Source organism: Salvelinus fontinalis, chromosome 30, assembly GCF_029448725.1.
Source record: "Salvelinus fontinalis isolate EN_2023a chromosome 30, ASM2944872v1, whole genome shotgun sequence".
NCBI classification, from domain to species: Eukaryota; Metazoa; Chordata; class Actinopteri; order Salmoniformes; family Salmonidae; genus Salvelinus; species Salvelinus fontinalis.
This window is the reverse complement of record NC_074694.1, coordinates 31587341-31608396: the sequence shown is the minus strand read 5'-3', so window position 1 is coordinate 31608396 and position 21056 is coordinate 31587341. Positions and strand designations below refer to the sequence as shown.

The 21056-nt window shown below is 44.1% G+C and overlaps 3 protein-coding genes across 8 annotated transcripts in view; 1 reads left to right on the top strand and 2 right to left on the bottom strand.

Moving 5' to 3' along the window:
- Positions 1–1702, bottom strand: part of uts2r2 (urotensin-2 receptor 2) — a 34465-nt gene extending 32763 nt beyond the window's left edge. Inside the window, exons 1-4 of the mRNA XM_055890490.1 lie at positions 1619–1702; positions 948–1171; positions 173–248; positions 39–81 (exon numbers count right to left, since the gene is read on the bottom strand). Of these exons, the coding sequence (XP_055746465.1) occupies positions 39–81; positions 173–248; positions 948–1171; positions 1619–1686 (411 nt within the window). The 5' untranslated portion in view covers positions 1687–1702. The remainder of the gene's footprint in view (positions 1–38; positions 82–172; positions 249–947; positions 1172–1618) is intronic.
- Positions 1703–1983: 281 nt separating this feature from the next.
- On the top strand, positions 1984–16278 carry hexdc (hexosaminidase (glycosyl hydrolase family 20, catalytic domain) containing). Of its 3 annotated transcripts, none has more exons than XM_055890486.1 (13): positions 1984–2066; positions 12754–12855; positions 12940–13055; positions 13192–13279; positions 13483–13647; positions 13829–14012; positions 14149–14220; positions 14321–14519; positions 14697–14779; positions 14874–14952; positions 15047–15157; positions 15338–15427; positions 15583–16278. In XM_055890486.1, exons 2-13 carry the CDS (start codon positions 12766–12768, stop codon positions 15782–15784), a joined length of 1479 nt encoding a protein of 492 aa, XP_055746461.1. In that variant the 5' UTR covers positions 1984–2066; positions 12754–12765; the 3' UTR covers positions 15785–16278. The 3 variants fall into 3 exon arrangements, with proteins under 3 accessions (XP_055746461.1, XP_055746460.1, XP_055746459.1); XM_055890485.1 differs by lacking the exon at positions 1984–2066 and adding an exon at positions 2192–2288; XM_055890484.1 differs by lacking the exon at positions 1984–2066 and adding an exon at positions 12342–12495.
- Positions 16279–18312: 2034 nt separating this feature from the next.
- LOC129829048 (cytochrome b-245 chaperone 1 homolog) lies at positions 18313–21015 on the bottom strand. 4 transcript variants are annotated; one of them, XM_055890494.1, is made up of 7 exons: positions 20228–20366; positions 19867–19885; positions 19695–19782; positions 19555–19596; positions 19251–19421; positions 18863–19007; positions 18313–18626 (listed from the first exon to the last, which is right to left on the bottom strand). In XM_055890494.1, the coding sequence occupies exons 3-7, from the start codon at positions 19780–19782 to the stop codon at positions 18476–18478; spliced, it is 597 nt and encodes a 198-aa protein (XP_055746469.1). In that variant the 5' UTR covers positions 19867–19885; positions 20228–20366; the 3' UTR covers positions 18313–18475. The 4 variants fall into 4 exon arrangements, with proteins under 4 accessions (XP_055746469.1, XP_055746467.1, XP_055746468.1 ...); XM_055890492.1 differs by lacking the exon at positions 19867–19885 and having other exon boundaries at positions 18314–18626; XM_055890493.1 differs by lacking the exon at positions 20228–20366 and having other exon boundaries at positions 18314–18626; positions 19867–20121.
- Positions 21016–21056: the final 41 nt, after the last annotated feature.

Below are 21056 nucleotides of genomic sequence, written 5' to 3'. Positions count from 1 at the left end.
TTAAGTTCAAATATGCATTACTAAAAGTAGATACTCACCCCTCCATCTGAACCAGCTAGGGCCAGACCCCTCTCTGCCAACCTGCAGGAGTAGAGAAATAAGTTACAGAGAAAAGGAAAGAGGGGTGCTAGGAGCTAGAGACAGAGAAGAAAGATAGTATAGAATCCCTCACCGCCTGAGGGCCATGGCCTCCTCCCTGGTCACCGAGTTGTCTGTGACGGCTCGGCCACATGTTTGGGGAGTGCATCCTGGGAAAAAGAGTATCTCACATCATCTGCAACATCACAGTACAAAATTCAGCCTGCCTGCTCAACTTTGTCCAAATCACCACTGGAGCGCAGCCAATGCACATGAATGGCAGAGCAGTTAGGTTTAGGACAGTGGACACCAGGGGTGTTTCAGTTTGATTGAGCGTTTGCTATGTCGCAGAACGGTTTGTACTGAACAACACATTCGTTCAGTACAGCATTGTTTTCGTTCAATTGAACGTTCCAGAGCATAAAAACATACTGAATGCAGTCCCGCACTATACCAATGATGTTTTACTCATCTATCTGTGCCTATACACAATGAAAGTCCTGCCTACTTCCTGGATCATGTCCTATACTGTTTTTAATGGGATTACAGATTATAATTTACTTCTACCCAATGCCTTTTATAAAAGTTTCCAATTACAAAAAAGCAATCTAAAACATTCATGAAAGGAATCAGGTAAAAGTAAACTAATCCATGAATACAAATATAATATTAACATGACCATGTTTTCATGAATTTAATTATATAATCTTAAAAACTCATTCAAAAACAGTATGGGACATGATCCAGGAAGTAGGCAGGCTTTTATTCTAACCGTGCACTAACGCATCTAATTCAACTAAACTCTTCATATGGCATGCATCATTTTTAGATTGTGGCTTTAATACAAATCTGTGTTGTTTTAAACCCACCTGGGTAGCGTTTGTAGTTCTCATAGTCCTCAGAACAATCCACAGTGTAGACTCTGGTCTGCGCAACCACCTCAGCCTGTCTGACCAGGGTCTCTGTGGTGTAAGGGTCCCCTGAGGCCAGGTAGAGCCAGGTGAGGGTTCCCACCACAGCCAGGGCCACCACCACTACGAGCAGAGAGCCACGGGACACCCGCCATGCAGACGCCTGCCTCAGAGCATTACCCCTAGGAGAGGACAGGAGAGAGGAAGTTTGTTTTGATTGTCCTGCACTGAAAGGAGAACAGAAAAAAAAAAGACTTCCCTCTTCCACCCATCTTATTATGACACACACACACACACACACACACACACAATAGTTCTGCCGACCGAATAGCCAAGAAAACGAATTTTACCTCGGTGCCGAACGGAACCAAAACCTACTGGCTCTCTAGGAGGTTGGGTAAAAAATATAGTACTTTCCTGGGGATATTTTCTATAAAATTTAGAACAAATCGCAAAGACAACCGGTAGAGTAAGTTCAAATGTAATTTTATTCAATATTCTGGTGTGTAAGGAACATTTACACGATTTTGCACTCCAATGTTTCAGGATGTGTATATATACCAATGAATTGTGTATTACACAGCCTGTTTAATCAGACTAGCACTGGCCATGCATGTCGTTGACGTTACCTTTTGATCTTTTTCTCAATCCCGTTGGCGTCTGGGACTTTTGGATTTCCTCGCCGTTGTATCGTCATTGTATAATGCAAAGCCTTTTTCAGTGGACAATCATAAAGATATATAGCTAGCTACTTCCTTTCATGCAGAAATAGTAGAGGATTTCAGATTACCACTACTCGGCATTGCTTCCTGGTCAATGCGTAACAGTCCATCTGGTTGGCTCCTGAGGAATGAAACCTGCGTTTTAATTGGACCACATCACAAAAGTCTATTGCTCTGCAGGCCAAGTCAAAGTCAATCAACTGACTATCAGCACCTCAATCTGTTTACATTGATGAGTGTGTAGTCGCTCGTGCGATGTAGCCTGGGTGCGTTCATCATTTGCTATGTTGCGCGGCGGTTTGTACTGAACAACACGTTTCCCCAAAACGGTGCACACTCTTCAACAACTTTTGAGGTACATTTGCCCCCGTTTCGAGGGTGTGGCCAAATACGATCTATTATATTGACAAGATAGTCGAGTGACCGCTCTAACAATGCAAATACATTTCCTCAAAGATGGAAGGCAGGCGGGAAGAAAAAAGATCAGGTGGGACCATTCTAGCCAATGAGAGGGCAGAGACCACGGAAGCAAGACTGCCCTCTCGCATTCAGGATTTTAATTTGATGTCAGACCAAGGTACTGTAAGCATTGTTTCAAGGACACGATCCCCCATTATAGAACATCGAACACAGTCATTGTACCAGTAGTTGCATATTTTTCACCAGATGTATATAATTGAACTGATTACTTTAAAATAACACACAGACGAAGTTAAAAGCATAATTAAGTTGCTAATGGAAGCCTGCAGTATGGCAGCCTGGCGCTCCTTGGTGTCCGGTGCTGTTGCTGTGTAGATTACGCTCCCACACCCCAGAGACTGAGGTCAGATAGTTCTGTAACATTGTTTGAGCCACTTGCACCTGCATAGAAAGCACACTGTTCTCGCTCAAGGCTAACCACAGCTTCCCAGCACACTTATCTGGGGCTAACTGTTACTTCCAGCACACACACACAGGCCAACAGTTGCTAATATTCAATCACGTGATGTAGTATTGGGTTATAGTGCAATAAACATAAATCCTAACAAAGGAGATGGTGATGGAGAGAAATTGAAGGAAGTATGGAGCAAAGCGGTAAAAAATAAAGTGGGGAGTAGGAAAGGGAGTAGGGGTTTGAAGGGGAGCGAGAAGCCTATGGAGGCAGAGATTAAGAAAAAAGGAAGTTTGAGTAGAGCAATATAGTTGAGGTAGAGAGTGCCAAAGAAGGAAAAGATAAATCGCGAGAGGAGCATGGGGTGAGGAAGATCATGAAGTGATTCTGAAGTTTAGGGAGAAAGGGAGAGTTGGGGTGATGAGGCTGATAAGGTTAACGGCTGTGATAAAATAGTTGGATTGGGGGAGTTGTCAATGCTAAAGTGTTAAGAGATGGGAGCTGGCTGGTGTTCTGTAAGCAGGGTTGGGTAGGTTACTTTCTAAATGTAATTTACCTGTCAAATTGTAATCAGTAATGTAACTTTAACCCAAATGCAGTAATATAATCTGATTACATTCAGTTACTTTTAGATTACTTTCCCCTTAAGATGCATTAGAAGAAGACACAAATGTATGTTCCCAATTGAATGACATCTATTGCAGGATAAATCAATGTTAAAGTTTACATACCTGGCCATTTATGGATGTTTGCGCTTAGTGGGACTATCATTTGTTTTTCAACATAACAATGTCCCAACACAACTCCAGGCTATGTACGGGCTATTTTAACAAGAAGGAGAGTGATGGAGTGCTGCATCAGATGACCTGGCCTCCACAATCACCCGATCTCAACCCAATTGAGATGGTTTAGGAGTAGTTGGACCGCAGAGTGAAGGAAAGCAGCCCACAAGTGCTCAGCATATGTTGGAACTCCTTCAAGACTGTTGGATAAGCATTCCAGGTGAAGCTGGTTGAGAGAATGCTAAGAGTGTGCAAAGCTGTCAAGGCAAAGGGTGGCTACTTTGAAGAATCTAAAATCTATTATGATTCTTTTAACAATTTTTTTGGTGACATGATTCTATGTGTTATTTCATAGTTTTGATGTCTTCACTATTATTATACAATGTAAAAATAAAAACTAGCAAAAGTTTGACTGGTACTGTATATATGTATATATATATATATATATATATATAATTTATAAGTCCAAAAATGGATGTAGCAACTAGGGATTGCCCCTTTTTAAGTCTATCAAAAGTGTGTGAGTTTGAGCATGTGTCCATTAGGCCTATGTTTTTTTTTTATCAGCATGAATTAGATTGAGCAATAAAGGGCCCACTTTTATTCCATAGGCTATCCACTGGTTTCAAAAACAAAGATTGGTTGCCGACAGCAGTCGCACCATTGGAAGACATAGCTTGGTCTGTAGCCTACGAAACCTATTCCTGCTCTTTTCCAGCGATCGAGCAAACACATTTGGTGTGTCATCATAGTGATCTCTGACATGTGGTCAGACTCACTCAGGTGGAACAAACTTAAACTTGTGCCTTTTTTCAATGCTGATTTGAATGTCATTGAGAAAAGAGTGTAAAATATTTTTTTGCTCACTAAAAAGTAATTTACAATTTTAAAGTAATCCTCAAAGTAATCCAGTTTTTCAAAAGTATCTGTAAACTGATTACAATATTTTTGCTGGTAACGTAACAGATTACATGTAATCCGTTACTCTCCAAACGTGTCTGTAAGGACATGCCGCAGAGGAAAAAAGCTCTCCAGGTTGAAGCAAATAGGGAAGTGTAAGGTGGTGTTGAGCAGCTGGACTGATCAAGCAGGGATGACGTGGATTAAAGGGATGATAACAGGAGTGCCTTTGAGTGTTAGCGTTAAAGAGGTAAGCGACATCTTGAGAGGAGGCGTTCTAGTGAATGTTCAAAGGTCGCAAGCAACAAGGGGTGGAGTTTGGGTGGATAGCCCATCTATTCTGTTACATTTCAAGGACAGGGCACTGCCAAATAAAGTAGCCATAGGATATATAAGTTATTATGTGAGGGTTTACGTACCAAAACCTTTAAGATGATATAACTGACAGATGTTAGGGCATGTTGCAACAGCCTGTAAAGAGAAAAAAAGTGTGGAGAGGAGCATGAGAATGGGCAGTGTGGTGTACAACCAACGTGCTACAGCTGTGGGGGTGCTCATAATGTGGCATATGGTGGGTGTGAGGCGATGAAGCAGGCAGTGGAGGTGCAACAAGTGAGAGTGGAGAGAAGAGTGTCATGCTGAGGCGGTGAGGGAGGTACAGGTTTAAGGGAGAGTTGGGTAGGAGGGTCTAGACTGAGGATTACGGGGCAGGTGAGCAGCAATATGGTATATATAGATAAGAAAAAGCTGGTAACGTTCATAGCGGGTGCTATCAATAGCACTGCTAAAGTAGAGTCCAAAACAGAGAGGAATCAGTTAATAGTGAAAGCGGCTGGGAGACATCTGAGTATGACAGGGTTGACATGGGAAGAGGTTTGAGATGACCCCAATCAGCCAGGATCTTAGTTATGGTGTTAGTACTACAATTGAATGCTCCAAGCCTGTTGGATAATGGGCAGGAGTTCAAGCAGATCATCCAAGCCTGATGTGATTTGTGTGTAGGAAACATGGCTCAAACTGACTTTGGAGTGTATCATACAGGAATATTTAGTGGTTTGTAGGGACATATATGGAGGGGGAGGGGGGGGGGCACCTCAAAGCAAGGACTTCCTTACAGGATGCTAGGCAAAGGTATTGAACAATGTCACGGCTCCTCCTCTGCCGTGCAGGGGGTGGTTCCTCCTGCAGGCAGAGGAGGGTCGTTAAGTGATTGGAGCCACCTGGGCTCAGGGTATAAAGCTGTCACTAATCACTCTTGCTCTCTCTCTCTCTCTGCTCCTCCAGGTATGCTCATGATTTGTTTGTTCCTTTTTAGTTTTGCATAGTTTTCACTCAGTCATGGTCACACACACATATTCATGCACCCATGCACTTTACATACACCTTACATTATGATACATCCACACCTCATTCCTGTTTCTTAGTTTAAGTTAGTAGTTTGTTTAATAATAAAGAACACTTTTGAATTGGCCTATACCTGTTCGTGTCCCCTCATTTTTGTCACAGGCTATGAGCCGGCTTGTGACAAGTGGGGACTCGTCCGGGATAGTAGTTAACTTGGGTTAGTTTAGTTTGCCAAATGTTTTTTTGTTTGAGTGGATGTTTTGGTTGGGCCAATTTTTGTTTAAGAGAGTTGAGAACCATGTGTTCTTTTGGTTCAGTTAGCTTGGTAGCTAAGCAATTCACTCTTTTCTGGGTTTTGTTCAGGTGGGAGTCCTCTCCTGTTCAGGCATATCAGCAAGTGTCAATAGGAGGCTTGTGGTGTTTTTGTTTTAGGTGGCAGTGAACGTGGGTAGAGCATCCCTTTCCCTTTTCCCCTACATCGGCTCGGGAGCACCTCCGTGGTTATGGGAGGGCTGCCAGTTTCTGGTTGTCTTTTCCTCTCCACTGGTTTTGTGTGCATAAAACCCCACCACATGTGACTGCACGAAGACCAGGGCCAGTTAGTTAGTAGTTTTGGAGGATAGTGGGGTGTGGCTCCTGTCCTTGAACCCAGATTGACAGCAGGTGAGTTGTGTTTTTTTGGAGCATTTGTAATAGTTGTATTGGTTGAGGAAAATGTCTTCCATTTTGTGTAGTTTTGTTCAAGCTCCTTCAGAGGTAGCCTTAGAGTTGTGTACTAAGGAGCAGTTAATTGAAATTGCTGAACATTATCAGATTGAGATAGTTGATAAAAAAATTAAAGAGACTGTTAACTAGCTTAAAGCAGGGTCTTAGGGAAATGGGTGTTTTTGGCGGTCAGTCTGCTAGTAGTGAGGGTGCAAGTTTTCAGTCTAGCCCTTCATTAACTTTTGAGCAGCAGAGGGAACTGTTGCAAATGCAATTAGAGATAGAGCAATTGAGAAATGCTAATAGACCGGAAAGACTACCACAGTTTGATGTTTCACAGAATCTTCGTTTGTTGCCTAAATTTGATGATTCAGATCCAGACATACTTTACTTTATTTGAGCGTATTGCGGAAGCTAGAGCTTGGTCAGATTTGGACATGACTATGTTGTTGCAATGTGTACTTACAGGTAAAGCACGTGAGGCTTTTGCAGCACTGAGTGTAGCTGACAGTAAAGTTTATGCTAAAGTTAAATCAGCAGTTCTGAAGGTCTACGAGCTTGTGCCAGAGGCATATCGTCAACGTTTTCGTTACAGGAAAAAGTTAGATTCACAAACCTATTCTGAGTTTGTATGTGATTTGACTTCTGCATTTAATCGTTGGTGTACAGCTTCTGAAGTTAGTACTTTTGAGGGTCTGTCTAATTTGATTGTGTTAGAACAGTTCAAAAATTCTGTGTCTGACCAGGTTGCTACATACATGAATGAACGTAAAGTTAAGTCTCCAAGTGATGCAGCCATCCTTGCAGATGAGTACAGGCTAACACATAAAAGCCATTTTGAGTCAAACAGTGACATGTACCATAAAAATAACTTTACTCCTAGGAATAGGAGGTCACCTTTTTTTGGAGATTTTTTCAAAAGGCCTCAGCAGAAGTTTGGGTCTGGAGGACTTAAAGCACCGGTTAATGCTAATACCTGTCGCTACTGTTTAGTTGAAGGACATTGGAAGAAAAATTGTCCTCTGCTTAAATCAAAACAGTCAGTTCAAGTTAAACCTGCTGTGATGGCAAGTCCTGTTACAGCCTCTGACCACCAGGGTGAGCTGTTTCAGCCACTAGTTGAGTTTGATTCTCAGTTTTCCCGCTGTGATTTTTCAGCCTTTATTTCAGATGGTGTAGTGTCCCTGGTAGATGGCAACCAGAATGTTAAAATCAAGATCCTAAGAGACACTGGAGCTTTAGATTCTTTTATTCTGGAATCTGTTTTGCCGTTCTCTAAAGAGTCTGATACTGGCCGTTGTGTAATGGTATGTGGTATGGGTTTAGTTCCATTCTCTTGTCCTTTACATGAAGTTACCCTAAAATGTGGTCTGGTAGAGGGTGATGTAGATGTTGGGGTTAGACCTCAGTTGCCAGTAGAGGGAGTACACATGATTTTGGGGAATGACTTGGCAGGTAGTAAGGTGTGGGCAGATGGTAAATTAAACATCTGTAAGAAGCAACCTTCAGTGTCCCCTGCAAGGGAATCTCCGGATCAGAACTGTGTGTCTCCTGAGGTATTTCCAGTTTGTGCGGTTACCCGCGCAGCCTCTCGTAAGGAGATTGAGAGTAAGCCAGAAAGTCTTGAGTTGCCAGTCAAACTCCAGACAGAACAGTTGACTAGTTCTAGAGATTCATTGATGGCTGAGCAAAAAGCCGATACTACTTTGGCTGATCTGTTTGATAAAGTGGTTCCTGATTCAGTGGTGAGGAATAGTGCTCAGTGTTATTTTCTTCTTGAAGGGCTGTTGGTCAGGAAATGGGTTCCACACTATGATAAGGGTTTAGGAGAACCAGTCTTTCAAATAGTTGTACCTACTACTTTGCGAAATAAAGTGTTGCAAACTTCACATGGTGATGTGGCAGGTCATATGGGTGTTCGTAAAACGTATGATCGTATACTTCGTAATTTTTTCTGGCCACGTTTAAAGCGGGATGTATCTCAGTTTATTAAAACTTGTCATACGTGTCAGTGTACAAGTAAGCCAAACCAGGTCTTACAAGGTCGGTTGAAAAACTCTCAGACTTTGCAAAACCTTGGGGTTTTGGTAGATCATTTAGACTCTGAGAAACGTGATGAATTGGTAGCTCTTATTAGAAACTACCCTGTTTTGTTTTCTGACACTCCATCACAAACCCACTTAATTGAACATGATATAGACATCAGAGATGCTAAGCCTATCAAACACAGATTTTATCGTGTATCTGAGGAGAAGAGACTAAAACTGGAAACAGAGATGCAGTCTATGTTGGACACAGGTATTGATTTGGCAAAATGTGAGTTTGCCAAAGCTACAGTCACATACCTAGGCAAGGTTGTTGGTCAGGGATTTGTCTGTCCCGTAGAAGCCAAGGTTCAGGCTGTGAAGCAGTTCCCACAGCCCTCTACAAAGAAAGAACTGATGCGCTTCCTGGAAATGGCGGGGTACTACCGTGCTTTTTGTAAACTTTTCGGTAGTAGTGTCCCCACTGACCAATCTGTTGAAGGCCAAGGCTGAATTTATCTGGTCCACCCAGTGTCAAGAGGCATTTGATGCAGTTAAGACTCTTTTGTGTTTGGCACCTGTGTTGGCAGCACCAAATTTTGGGAAACCTTTCAAATTGCAGGTAGACGCCAGTCAAATCGGTGCTGGGGCTGTGCTTCTCCAGGAGAATGACGACAAGGTTGAGTGTCCAGTCAGTTTCTTCTCCCGAAAATTTAATAAGTATCAGAAAAACTATTCTGTAATTGAAAAGGAGGCTTTAGGTCTCATTTGGGCTTTACAGCACTTCGAGGTCTATGTTGGTTCTGGTTTGACCCCTTTAACTGTGTTCACTGACCACAACCCACTTGTTTTTCTGAGGTCCCTGCAAAACCCCAACCAGCGCCTGATGCGTTGGGCTTTGTTCTTGCAACCATTCAACCTTGATATTAGGCACATTAGTGGTAAGGATAATATCATTGCTGATGCTCTGTCCCGGGCTCCTTTAACCTAGCTTGTATCTTTTCTCTGCTGACCCCTACGGGCTGTCTGCGCCTCTTTTCTCTTAAATTGCTCCCCAGGTACCAGGGCTGCTGAGTTTGAGGGGCGGACAGTCAGCTGGGGGACACGGGGCTACTGCTAGGAGCCGGGATTGGTATTTTTGTTGTTTATTTGTTTTTGGGAAATTTGAATTATTTTGAATATGTTGGAGGAAGTTGGGTTGAGGGTGGGACCCTCATTTTAAGGAGGGGGGTGTCACAGCTCCTCCTCTGCCGTGCAGGGGGTGGTTCCTCCTGCAGGCAGAGGAGGGTCGTTAAGTGATTGGAGCCACCTGGGCTCAGGGTATAAAGCTGTCACTAATCACTCTTGCTCTCTCTCTCTCTGCTCCTCCAGGTATGCTCATGATTTGTTTGTTCCTTTTTAGTTTTGCATAGTTTTCACTCAGTCATGTTCACACACACATATTCATGCACCCATGCACTTTACATACACCTTACATTATGATACATCCACACCTCATTCCTATTTCTTAGTTTAAGTTCATAGTTTGTTTAATAATAAAGAACACTTTTGAATTGGCCTATACCTGTTGTTCGTGTCCCCTCATTTTTGTCACAGGCTATGAGCCGGCTTGTGACAACAGGAATATGTGGTGTTGAGAGGAGGGTGCTAGTGAACTACTATAATCCAGGTCAGATATTGGACCTGGAAGTGCTGGAGAGGGTGGAGGGCCAGGATAGAAGTAGGGTAATGTGGTGTGGGGAGTAGGCAGGTGGGTGTTTGGAAGGGCAAAGTGGGATCCGTTTCAGGAGCTGAGTGAGCAGGTGATGGCTCAGGTGGATATGAGAGGGGATGTGGATAGTATGAATAACTGGGCGAGAACAGCTTTAATGGGGGCAGCTACTGAGGCTATACCTAAGAGTTCAGGGAAGAGAAGGAGGAAAGCAGTCCCATGGTGGATGGAGGAGTGTGGGGCAATGGTGAGGAGTAGTAACAGCGCATTTAGAGTACTGAAAAGGACGCACAACTTCCAACACCTGATTCAGTATAAGCAGGCCCTGGTGAGAACTATCCGTCAGGCAAAGATGCCATGTTGGCGTCGGTTCTGTGACGCCATTGGGAGGGCGTCAATTGTGGGGGATGATTAAGAGGATGAGTGGGGTCAGAAGGGAGTGGGATTATCCAGTGTTGACGAGTGGGGAGGATGTGGCAGTAACAGATGATAAGGCAGAGATGATGACCAAGGCATTTGTCCAAGTGCATACTGTAGCTCTGCAAATTTGTCAGAGGGGCAGAGAGAAAACGAGGGAGGAACACCCTGGAGTGCTGGATAGGAGGGAGGATGTAAATTATGCGTTGAATGCACCATTTACCATGGCAAAGATGAAAAGGGCAATAGGTAAGTCTCGGTTAACTTCACTTGGGAAAGATGAGGTGTGCTATGTTATGTTGGCCCATCTTAGTGATGAGGCACTGGGTAAAGTATTGGTGTTGTACAATAGAGTGTGGGAGGAGGGGAAACTACCAGGCAGCTGGAAAGATGCAGTAGTGGTACCAATCTGGAAGCCAGGGAAGGACCCAACGAGGCTAACAAGCTAACGGCCAATAGCTTTAACATCACATGTACAGTGCATTTGGAAAGTCTTCAGAACCCTTGACTTCTTCTACATTTGTTTTACGTTACAGCCTTATTCTAAAATTAATTATACTTTTTTGTCCCTTATCTACACACAATACTCCATAATGACAAAGCAAAAACAGGTTTTTAGAAATAAAAAACGGAAATATCTAATTTCCTTAAGTATTCAGACACTTTATTCAGTACTTTGTTGAAGCACTTTTGGCAGCGATTACAACCTCGAGTCTTCTTGGGTATGACTATAAGTTTGGCACACCTGTATTTGGGGGAGTTTCTCCCATTCTTCTCTGCAGATCCTCTCAAGCTCTGTCAGGTAGGATGGGGAGCATTGTGCACCTCTATTTTCAGGTCTCCAGAGATGTTTGATCGGGTTCAAGTCCTGGCTCTGGCTGGGCCACTCAAGGACATTCAGAGACTTGTCCTAAAGCCACCCCTGCGTTGTCTTGACTGTGCGCTTAGGGTTGTTGTCCTGTTGGAAGGTGTAACTTCGACCCAGTCAGAGGTACTGAGTGCTCTGGAGCAGGTTTTCATCAAGGATCTCTCTGTACTTTGCTCTGTTCATCTTTCCCTTGATCCTGATAGTCTCCCAGTCCCTGCCGCTGATAAAATGTCCCCATAGTATGATGCTGCCACTACCATGCTTCACCATAGGGATGGTGCCAGGTTTCCTCCAGACGTAATGCTTGCCATTCAGGCCAAAGAGTTCAATCTTGGTTTCATCGGACCATAGAATCTTGTTTCTCATGGTCTGAGAGTCCTTCAGGTGCCTTTTGGCAAACTCCCAGTGGGCTGTAATGTGTATTTTACTGAGGAGTGGCTTCCATCTGGTCACTCTACCATAAAGGCCTGATTGGTGGAGTGCTGCAGAGATAGTTGTCCTTCTGGAATGTTCTCCCATCTCCACAGAGGAACTCTGGAGCTCTGTCAGATTTGGATGCTTCAGCTTTATAGACCCTGTCAGGTTTCCCCTTCTGTCTGTGATATTGGGCTGCAGATACCCAGACTTGGAAGATGGTAGCATGCTGAAATGACACTTCATGATCTTCAAGTGTGCTACTAAGTATTCTGATAGGAAACGTCATCGTTCATATTTTCTATTCTATGGCAAATAAGCTTGTGAACAGGTGCCTGGTTTGTACTTGCAAAACAGGTCTACTAGTAAATAAAAATGTGCAGGCAACCGACAAATGTAGAAAGTCTGAAAAGAATCTGTATTATTTTTTACCAAGTCCACCTTTTCGGCACCTCCATCAATAAAATCAGTCGTTACTGCCGCGCACAGAGTAGTTTACAGAGTTTCCTTTTTTACCCCGGTAGAGTTGGTGGCGGTAATGCACGATAAATATTGGATGCCAACCGCCGTGAAACTTAATCGAAGAAGAAAACTTACATACGGTGGATTTGGCGCATGACCACTTGGTCAAAAACAATAACGATTCTTTCCAGACAAGGCATATTTTCGGTTGCTTGTAAATTTGTATTTAGATACAGGGCGGAACTGCAGTAAATGAAGATAGTTGCTCAGCGAAACGCCATATTTTGTGAGTAACAAACGTATTTTGACATTCTAATGCTTTCAGAGCTGTCTAATGGAAACAAACATGGTAGCTTTCTGGGCTAGAAAGGGGACTCGTCATATTCATCGTCTTCTCTGACCAGATGGATACTGGTTCAGCCTGAATGTAAAGGCAACGTTTGTATTGTAGGCTACTACTTGCTTTGTCAAAAGTCGAGCATTGTATTGTAATGGTAATTAATGCATGATCTTTGTACACAGTAATTTACTTGCTGCTCTCCAGATTTCAGCTACAATGGATGCTTTACCAGCATGGCCCAAGGGGAAGAAGCTGGTTCACCTGGATCTGAAAGGAGCACCTCCTAGAATTGATTACCTGCACAAGGTAATAGCACTGCTCACCTATCTCTTCCTTATTTGTGTGTTGAATGCAAGAGGTCTGTCTGACATGACCGTTCCCTCTCTCCAGCTGATTCATCTTTTTTCTGGTCTGGGTGCTGACGGTCTATTGGTGGAGTATGAAGACATGTTCCCCTATGAAGGCGAGCTGAAGGTGTTACAATCCACTCAGCATTCACCATACAGGTTGGGCTATACACATCCACCATACAATCACTGATATCAACTCTTATCCTCGAACATCACTATCTTGGCCTCGCTAGAAAGTGGGAGGGAAAAAATGGTTCTTCCTGACAGGTAATGATTCTCTTCTCTGCTGCAGTCGTGAGGAGGTCCTGTCCATTCAGGAAGTGGCCAAGTCCCAAGGGTTAGAGGTCATTCCTCTGGTGCAGACGTTTGGACACATGGAGGTGAGCGGGAGGGAACACATATCTGTCTCCCACCTGTTCATATCATACCCCACTTAATAATCGGAGAGATTGAGGCCAATTTATATTGTTGCATGTGGTTGTATTGTCTTGGTATCTTTGATATTCTTTTCTTTCTTTGCCTCCTTTCTCACTCACTCTCTCACAGAACTTCTTCTCACCCCCCCACCCCCCCTCTCTCTCAGTTTGTGTTGAAGCACAAGTCGTTGTGGGGGCTGAGGGAGGTGGGCCACTGCCTGGGCACTCTGAACCCCCACAGAGAGGAGGGTGTGAGGCTCGTAAAGGAGATGCTTCGCCAGGTGGTGGAGCTCCACCCAGGCAGCACCAGCCTGCACATTGGAGCTGACGAGGTGAGGCCTGGTATTTTGATCCTTTTGGAATTCAAAAAAAGTGCAGACGAAGGGAAGGAGATGAGGAAAGGAAGCCATATTGAGATGCATACAAGATTGAAATAGCTTTCTAATGATGAACAATGCATGACACCACTTTAATTGAAAGCCCCCCCCCACCATATCTGTCATGTGTCCTCAGGTGTACCTGCTAGGTGAGGGAGAGGAGTCTAGACGCTGGCTGAGCACACCTGGCCGTACAGTACAGCAGCTGTTCCTCAGTCATGTGACCAGGGTAGCAAAGGGCGTCAGGGAGGCGTGGCCAAACCTCAACATGATCATGTGGGACGACATGTTGAGAGGGATGGACCACGACACACTGAAAGGTCAGGGTACAGGCTCTTAAAGTGATAGTTCTGCAAAGTTACACAATGATTTCAATGTTTTAGCCTGAAAGTAGTCTATGGGCCAGAAAAGTTTGCAATCCACCCCTAACATTTGCTTTTTTGACCTATTTGCCAGGCAGCGGTTTGGTAGGATTGGTCCAGTTGATGCTGTGGGACTACAACCCCACCCTAGATGTGAAAAACACTGGTAAGAACTAGTGGTTTTACTAGAACAGTATCACTATGCACATAGACAAACACTATTTGTGCTTAATGTCAATGTTTCCCATCTCCTTTCCCCTCTCCAGTATCTCTATTGGAGAGGTACAGTGGTGCAGGGCTGTCAGAACTGTGGGCAGCCAGTGCCTTCAAAGGCTCTACTAATGTCCACACATGTGTGACCAGCACACAGAGACATGTGGACAACCATCTACAGTGGCTACAGGTGGCAGCAGCCCTGCCTGAAGGCATACACATGCTGGGCATCGCCCTCACTGGCTGGCAGAGGTGAGATGGAGAGAATTCACTTGTTTTCATCTAAATTATAGTGTCATAGGGCAAAATCAGACTTGTCTAAATCATACAATGCATCAGACTTTTGTGTAAATCATGGGACATTTGTGCCAAAATGTATGATGTTATGATTTAGCCATAATCTATTTAATAATCTTATTTCAACAATAGGTATGACCACCTGTCTGTGCTGTGTGAGTTGCTGCCCCTAGCTCTGCCCTCCCTGGCCTCCAGTCTACAGACACTCACACATGGTCAATACTTTTCTCCATATACACTTTGATGTGATCCTTGAGGTATTGTAATGGCACCTGACCCGTGTTGATGGTGGTTCTGTGTGTGCTACAGGCCAGTTCAGCCCGGAGGCTCAGAGCAGGGTGACAAAGACTTTGGGCATCTCTTCTGTAGATGTAGAAACCATGGAAAGGTGAGAGACCCTTCATAACAGAAAATGCTCCTCTGTTATAAGTGGATTGTGTTTTTAATCCTAAAAGTGTGTGTCTCTCTGTGCCCTGCCCTAGCTCCACTACAGGTGACTCTGTGCTGTTTCCAGGGAGGAGGTTGGCAGAGCTGGTTGTGGAACTAACAGCAATACTGCAGTCAGAAGAACTCCGCCATTTTGAAGACAACATGTGAGTGAAGCCAGCAGCCACATGGGCTGGAACTAAAAACTGCACACCGTGTACCACTCTAGGAAGAGGGTTGGTGACCACTGCAATAAAGGCACACTTAATGATTTCTTGATTACTCCTATAAAATCCTTGAATTAAAGAGCTCTCTAACCTTGATACATATCGCTCTGTGGTTCTCAGGTTTGTGAGAGGCTGGTTCACTCCTTACCACAGACAGAGAAAGACAGTCAGCCCTCTTATTGCTCAGCAGTTACAGAGTCAAGCCATGACGTAAGCATCTGAATGTTTGTATTCCACCACCACATATGCTAAGATAGGTTTTTCACTCCCTCATATAGTTAAAACAAATGAACCCTAAGCACCCTCCCCCTAAACAAAACAACATGTGCCAACCTGTGTTTCTTTCAACCACCCTCCTTTCCCAGATTGTTAGCTCTTGTGGAGCAGAGAGTGGTGATGGTGAAAAAGGAGATGGTGCGTCTGTACCCAGCCTCCACAGCTCAGGAGTGGGTAGAGCAGCATGTCAGCCCTGTGGTGGCTCCCATCCAGAGGGTCCTGGAGGACACCAAAGCCAGCCTACTAGAGATGGTACCCCAGAACGTCTCAGCTTCTATGGTTGGGCAGTAAGGTTTAACCTGGGTCCCTTTGGTTCTTTTTGACAGAGAAAGAGATCTATCCGTGCAGACTTCATACAGTGAGGTCCGAGAGGTAGTGAGAAAAGGATTCCATGATTATCAAAAAGCAACTTTTATTTAATTCCCTTTTTTAACAAAAAAAAGCAAAAATAAAAGTAATACAAAACATTTTTTAAAGACAAGGCAAACCAGTACCTGCAGTCATCCAGCAGCACACACTAACTAGACACAACATATCTCATGCATTCTTTCTTTCAAGCAACAGAAGGCATCTATACTCACCTTCCTCTTGCCAACAGATGCAGTAACTTAGTTAATACAGTTCAGATACAATGTAATACAGTTTACGTGTCAAACATAAATGTGTTAATAACAATATGTGTCTACGGACAGGAATGTTACCTGAGACTGGTCTTTCATTTTGTGTGTATAAGGCCAGATGGAATATGTAGTTTACCCTATGAATAATAAATCAAATCAAATGTATTTATTACACCCTTTTTTACATCAGCAGATGTCACAAAGTGCTATACAGAAACCCAGCCTAAAACCCCAAACAGCAAGCAATGCAGATGTCGAAGCTGTTAGATTAAGTTCATTCTAGAGGTTTTGCCTCGCCAGATTCTGTCTGACCCTGGTCATAGGACCCATCAATGCTGAAAGACATGCAAGTATTTACTTTAACATAAAAACAGGCAAACATTCTTAACTGATCCCTGGAAATCCATGCTTGATTATAGTTTACAGTCACATGCATTTAGATGGATAGATGGTTGCCGTGAGGAGAGACAATCCTACTAGACCAAGATTATCACTTGGGAGGTCTCAAACACACTGTGTTCCCTAAACTGTGGGACTGTTTTGAATGAGTATTTCACACATACTGATTACATTTAAATAGAAAGGCACTGTAATTATAGGGTTGAGTCTAATACAGTAATGATTGTTTTTGAAGAACAGGCAACACAACAAACTATGATTTTGTTTAAATATTCTGTGGAAAACTCTACCATTAGAGTGTATTTAAGACAATTTATAGTATCAGGGATATTACGAAATGCTGTAAAATATACACTGCTCAAAAAAATAAAGGGAACACTTAAACAACACAATGTAACTCCAAGTCAATCACACTTCTGTGAAATCAAACTGTCCACTTAGGAAGCAACACTGATTGACAATACATTTCACATTCTGTTGTGCAAATGGAATAGACAAAAGGTGGAAATTATAGGCAATTAGCAAGACACCCCCAAAAAAGGAATGGTTCTGCAGGTGGTGACCACAGACCACTTCTCAGTTCCTATGCTTCCTGGCTGATGTTTTGGTCACTTTTGAATGCTGGCGGTGCTTTCACTCTAGTGGTAGCATGAGACGGAGTCTGCAACCCACACAAGTGGCTCAGGTAGTGCAGTTCATCCAGGATGGCACATCAATGCGAGCTGTGGCAAAAAGGTTTGTTTCTGTCAGTGTAGTGTCCAGAGCATGGAGGCGCTACCAGGAGACAGGCCAGTACATCAGGAGACGTGGAGGAGGCCGTAGGAGGGCAACAACCCAGCAGCAGGACCGCTACCTCCGCCTTTGTGCAAGGAGGTGCACTGCCAGAGCCCTGCAAAATGACCTCCAGCAGGCCACAAATGTGCATGTGTCAGCATATGGTCTCACAAGGGGTATGAGGATCTCATCTCGGTACCTAATGGCAGTCAGGCTACCTCTGGCGAGCACATGGAGGGCTGTGCGGCCCCACAAAGAAATGCCACCCCACACCATGACTGACCCACCACCAAACCGGTCATGCTGGAGGATGTTGCAGGCAGCAGAACGTTCTCCACGGCGTCTTCAGACTCTGTCACGTCTGTCACATGTGCTCAGTGTGAACCTGCTTTCATCTGTGAAGAGCACAGGGCGCCAGTGGCGAATTTGCCAATCTTGGTGTTCTCTGGCAAATGCCAAACGTCCTGCACGGTGTTGGGCTGTAAGCACAACCCCCACCTGTGGACGTCAGGCCCTCATACCACCCTCATGGAGTCTGTTTCTGACCGTTTGAGCAGACACATGCACATTTGTGGCCTGCTGGAGGTCATTTTGCAGGGCTCTGGCAGTGCACCTCCTTGCACAAAGGCGGAGGTAGCGGTCCTGCTGCTGGGTTGTTGCCCTCCTACGGCCTCCTCCACGTCTCCTGATGTACTGGTTTGTCTCCTGGTAGCGCCTCCATGCTCTGGACACTACACTGACAGACACAACAAACCTTTTTGCCACAGCTCGCATTGATGTGCCATCCTGGATGAGCTGCACTACCTGAGCCACTTGTGTGGGTTGTAGACTCCGTCTCATGCTACCACTAGAGTGAAAGCACCGCCAGCATTCAAAAGTGACCAAAACATCAGCCAGGAAGCATAGGAACTGAGAAGTGGTGTGTGGTCACCACCTGCAGAACCATTCCCTTTTGGGGGGTGTCTTACTAATTGCCTATAATTTCCACCTTTTGTCTATTCCATTTGCACAACAGCATGTGAAATTTATTGTCAATCAGTGTTGCTTCCTAAGTGGACAGTTTGATTTCACAGAAGTGTGATTGACTTGGAGTTACATTGTGTTGTTTAAGTGTTCCCTTTATTTTTTTTGAGCAGTGTATTTGGGTGCATTTCAAGTCTGCTGTGGCTTCTCCTCATCTCTTCTCCTTCTACTGCACTGAGTCCCCCTCTTCTTCGGAGTCAGTGCTGGGGTTCAGTTCATCTTCCTCCCTGACTGCCTCTTCCTCCTGCTCCCAGCGACACTGGAGCTCCTCCAGACCCAGGAAACGCTTGAGCAACGAAGCCACTGCCTCCACATCACTGACGGAGAGGGGGAAACAACAGGATCAAACAACTGGTTGTGATCAAAAATAGACAGCAGGAATATTTTGACAATCAAAACACTAAATACATTTGTCTGATTTTACTTCTGTTCCATGCCATTCTTGAACTGTTATACTAAATATTCTACAATGTTTTCAGATCCTGGGAAACCTGTGTTCTGATCCTTTAACACACATCTTCCATGTTAGGGTCTTATAATAGACCCATCTCACCTGCGTCCCCCCATGGTGGCGCTCTGTGTGAGGGGGTAGGAGGAACCTGTGGCCAGTCGCAGCACCAGCAGGTAGCCCTTCCCTAGGTAGCGCACCTTCTCCTCCTGAACACACACATCACGCAGGTGCCTCATGTCCATCACCACTGAAAGACCGAGACCGGAGGAGAGGAAGGGTATGGGGCAGGTGATGGAAGGGAGACAACAGATGAGTGAGGGAGATGGAGGGTATGTGAGGGAGATGGAAGGAGACAGGGAGAGACCCCGTTGGAAGACCCTGCGCTAACTGGATTCCAATTGTAAAACTCATCCCATCTGATCTACCCTTATTGATAAAGGAGGTTCAATGTGAAAGTACTGTACAGGACACATTAGGTGATTTTCCTCACCTTTCTCCTGGCCTCTCCTACACATGGTGAGAATCAGGGCATACAGACTGAAGGTCTTCAGCTCTATCACTTTCTTGGTTTTATCAAACACTGCCTCCTCCCACTCCTCCATGTTCTGCATGGCCACGAACAGACAGCCCGTCACGTAGAAAAGCTTCCACAGGATACTGTCTGGAAAGACCAGAAAATAGGGATGAGAGACAGGCAGACATTGTTTTTACCCATTCTGTCTTAATGATGTAATTCATGACGGATTCAAGACGGGACAGGCTGGCACTGGTGATGCCTGTAAATCAGGTTGTACCTGAGCTGTAGTATGCAGCAGCCAGGCCAATGGACGCAATACCTGAAATCAGAAAAAGGACCAAATGCTGGGTCAATTTATTTTCTGACATTGCATTCAAAGAAATAAACTCAGTAAATACACACACATCATGATCCTACCTATGAGCAGCGACCAGGAGCGTATGCCAGGCGACCTCTTCAGGTGTAACATGTTGGTGGTGTGCTCCTCTACCTGCATATACCCCATCTTACAGACCGACAGGCAGACATGAAAAAATGGTATACAATATGGATAGGCAAAACCTATATAATATAAAGAACCATTGCTTACTCTTGTAATTCTGTGCTTGCTTCAAGGAAAGAGGGAGGATGTATGTCAGAAGTAGAACATGGCCATGTTGGTTCAATATTGAGGTTATGAATAATGATCACAGATGAATGGAAACCAGGATGTGTAAACAGGGAAATTGTCAGTGGTGAGGAAATGGGGAAGCAGATCTGAAATACAAAATGCTATGTTTCACTTCTGACAGATATCCCCCTTCTCTCTAAGAGCAGGGTTGCCAGGTCAAGATACATTTTCCAGGCCAATGACAACTTCAAAAGTGCCCAAAAGGCCTGAAAACAAGCAATTTTTTTCACAGCAAGAGGAGTTGCCATTTATATAATAAATCCCTTTTCCATAATGTTACCGAGACAATTAAGGATTATCGTAGTAACTTGTAACGACGTTGGAAGCGAAATTCAGTTTTCCTCAAAATAATAATTATTGCAAGCTGTGCCTTAGACCGCTTCGCCACTCGGGAGGCCAACAGTTCATCTACTCCAGCAGCTCTCCAGACAACGTCTACAATTAGAGGAAAACTGTAACATTGAAGGGAATGGAATAAGTTATTCTGCAATGTCACGACGTGCGCGCATGCTGCTCAGCCAATAGCTGTAGTGCTCTCAACACACACACCCCTCCGGTCCCCCCAACCACTCATTCACAGTAACAACCTGCCTCACAGTCTGCAGCAGGTCACTGTGAAATATATATTTTAAGACATATTTATAATTCTATTCGTTATGAAGGTATTCAATCACAAAAAAAGAAAACAATGAAAACGTTCATGAAAGGCATCAGATAGAAGTAAATTATTCCACGAATATAATTTTACATCTTCAATGACCGCGTTTTCATGAATTTGATTATATACTTTTGAATTCCATTCAAAAACTGGGCATGATCCAGGAAGTAGGCGGGACATTCATAGTGTTGCCGATCACTCATTCATCATCTCGCCTATAAATGAAATAATTTATCCCCATATGCCTATTAATTTATCTCTTACCTTACACTTTTCAACTGGAATCCTAAAATGATACACGCTGGATAATGTGTCAAATCGGCTTGATGATAGTGACAGTTACATGTATAAAGTTTTAGAGAAGTCCCAATTCATTTTATTTTACAGTAACAACGCACAGTGGGAATGTGTTGATTTCTTCCGGGTTACGTCTATGCTGATTAGATGATGA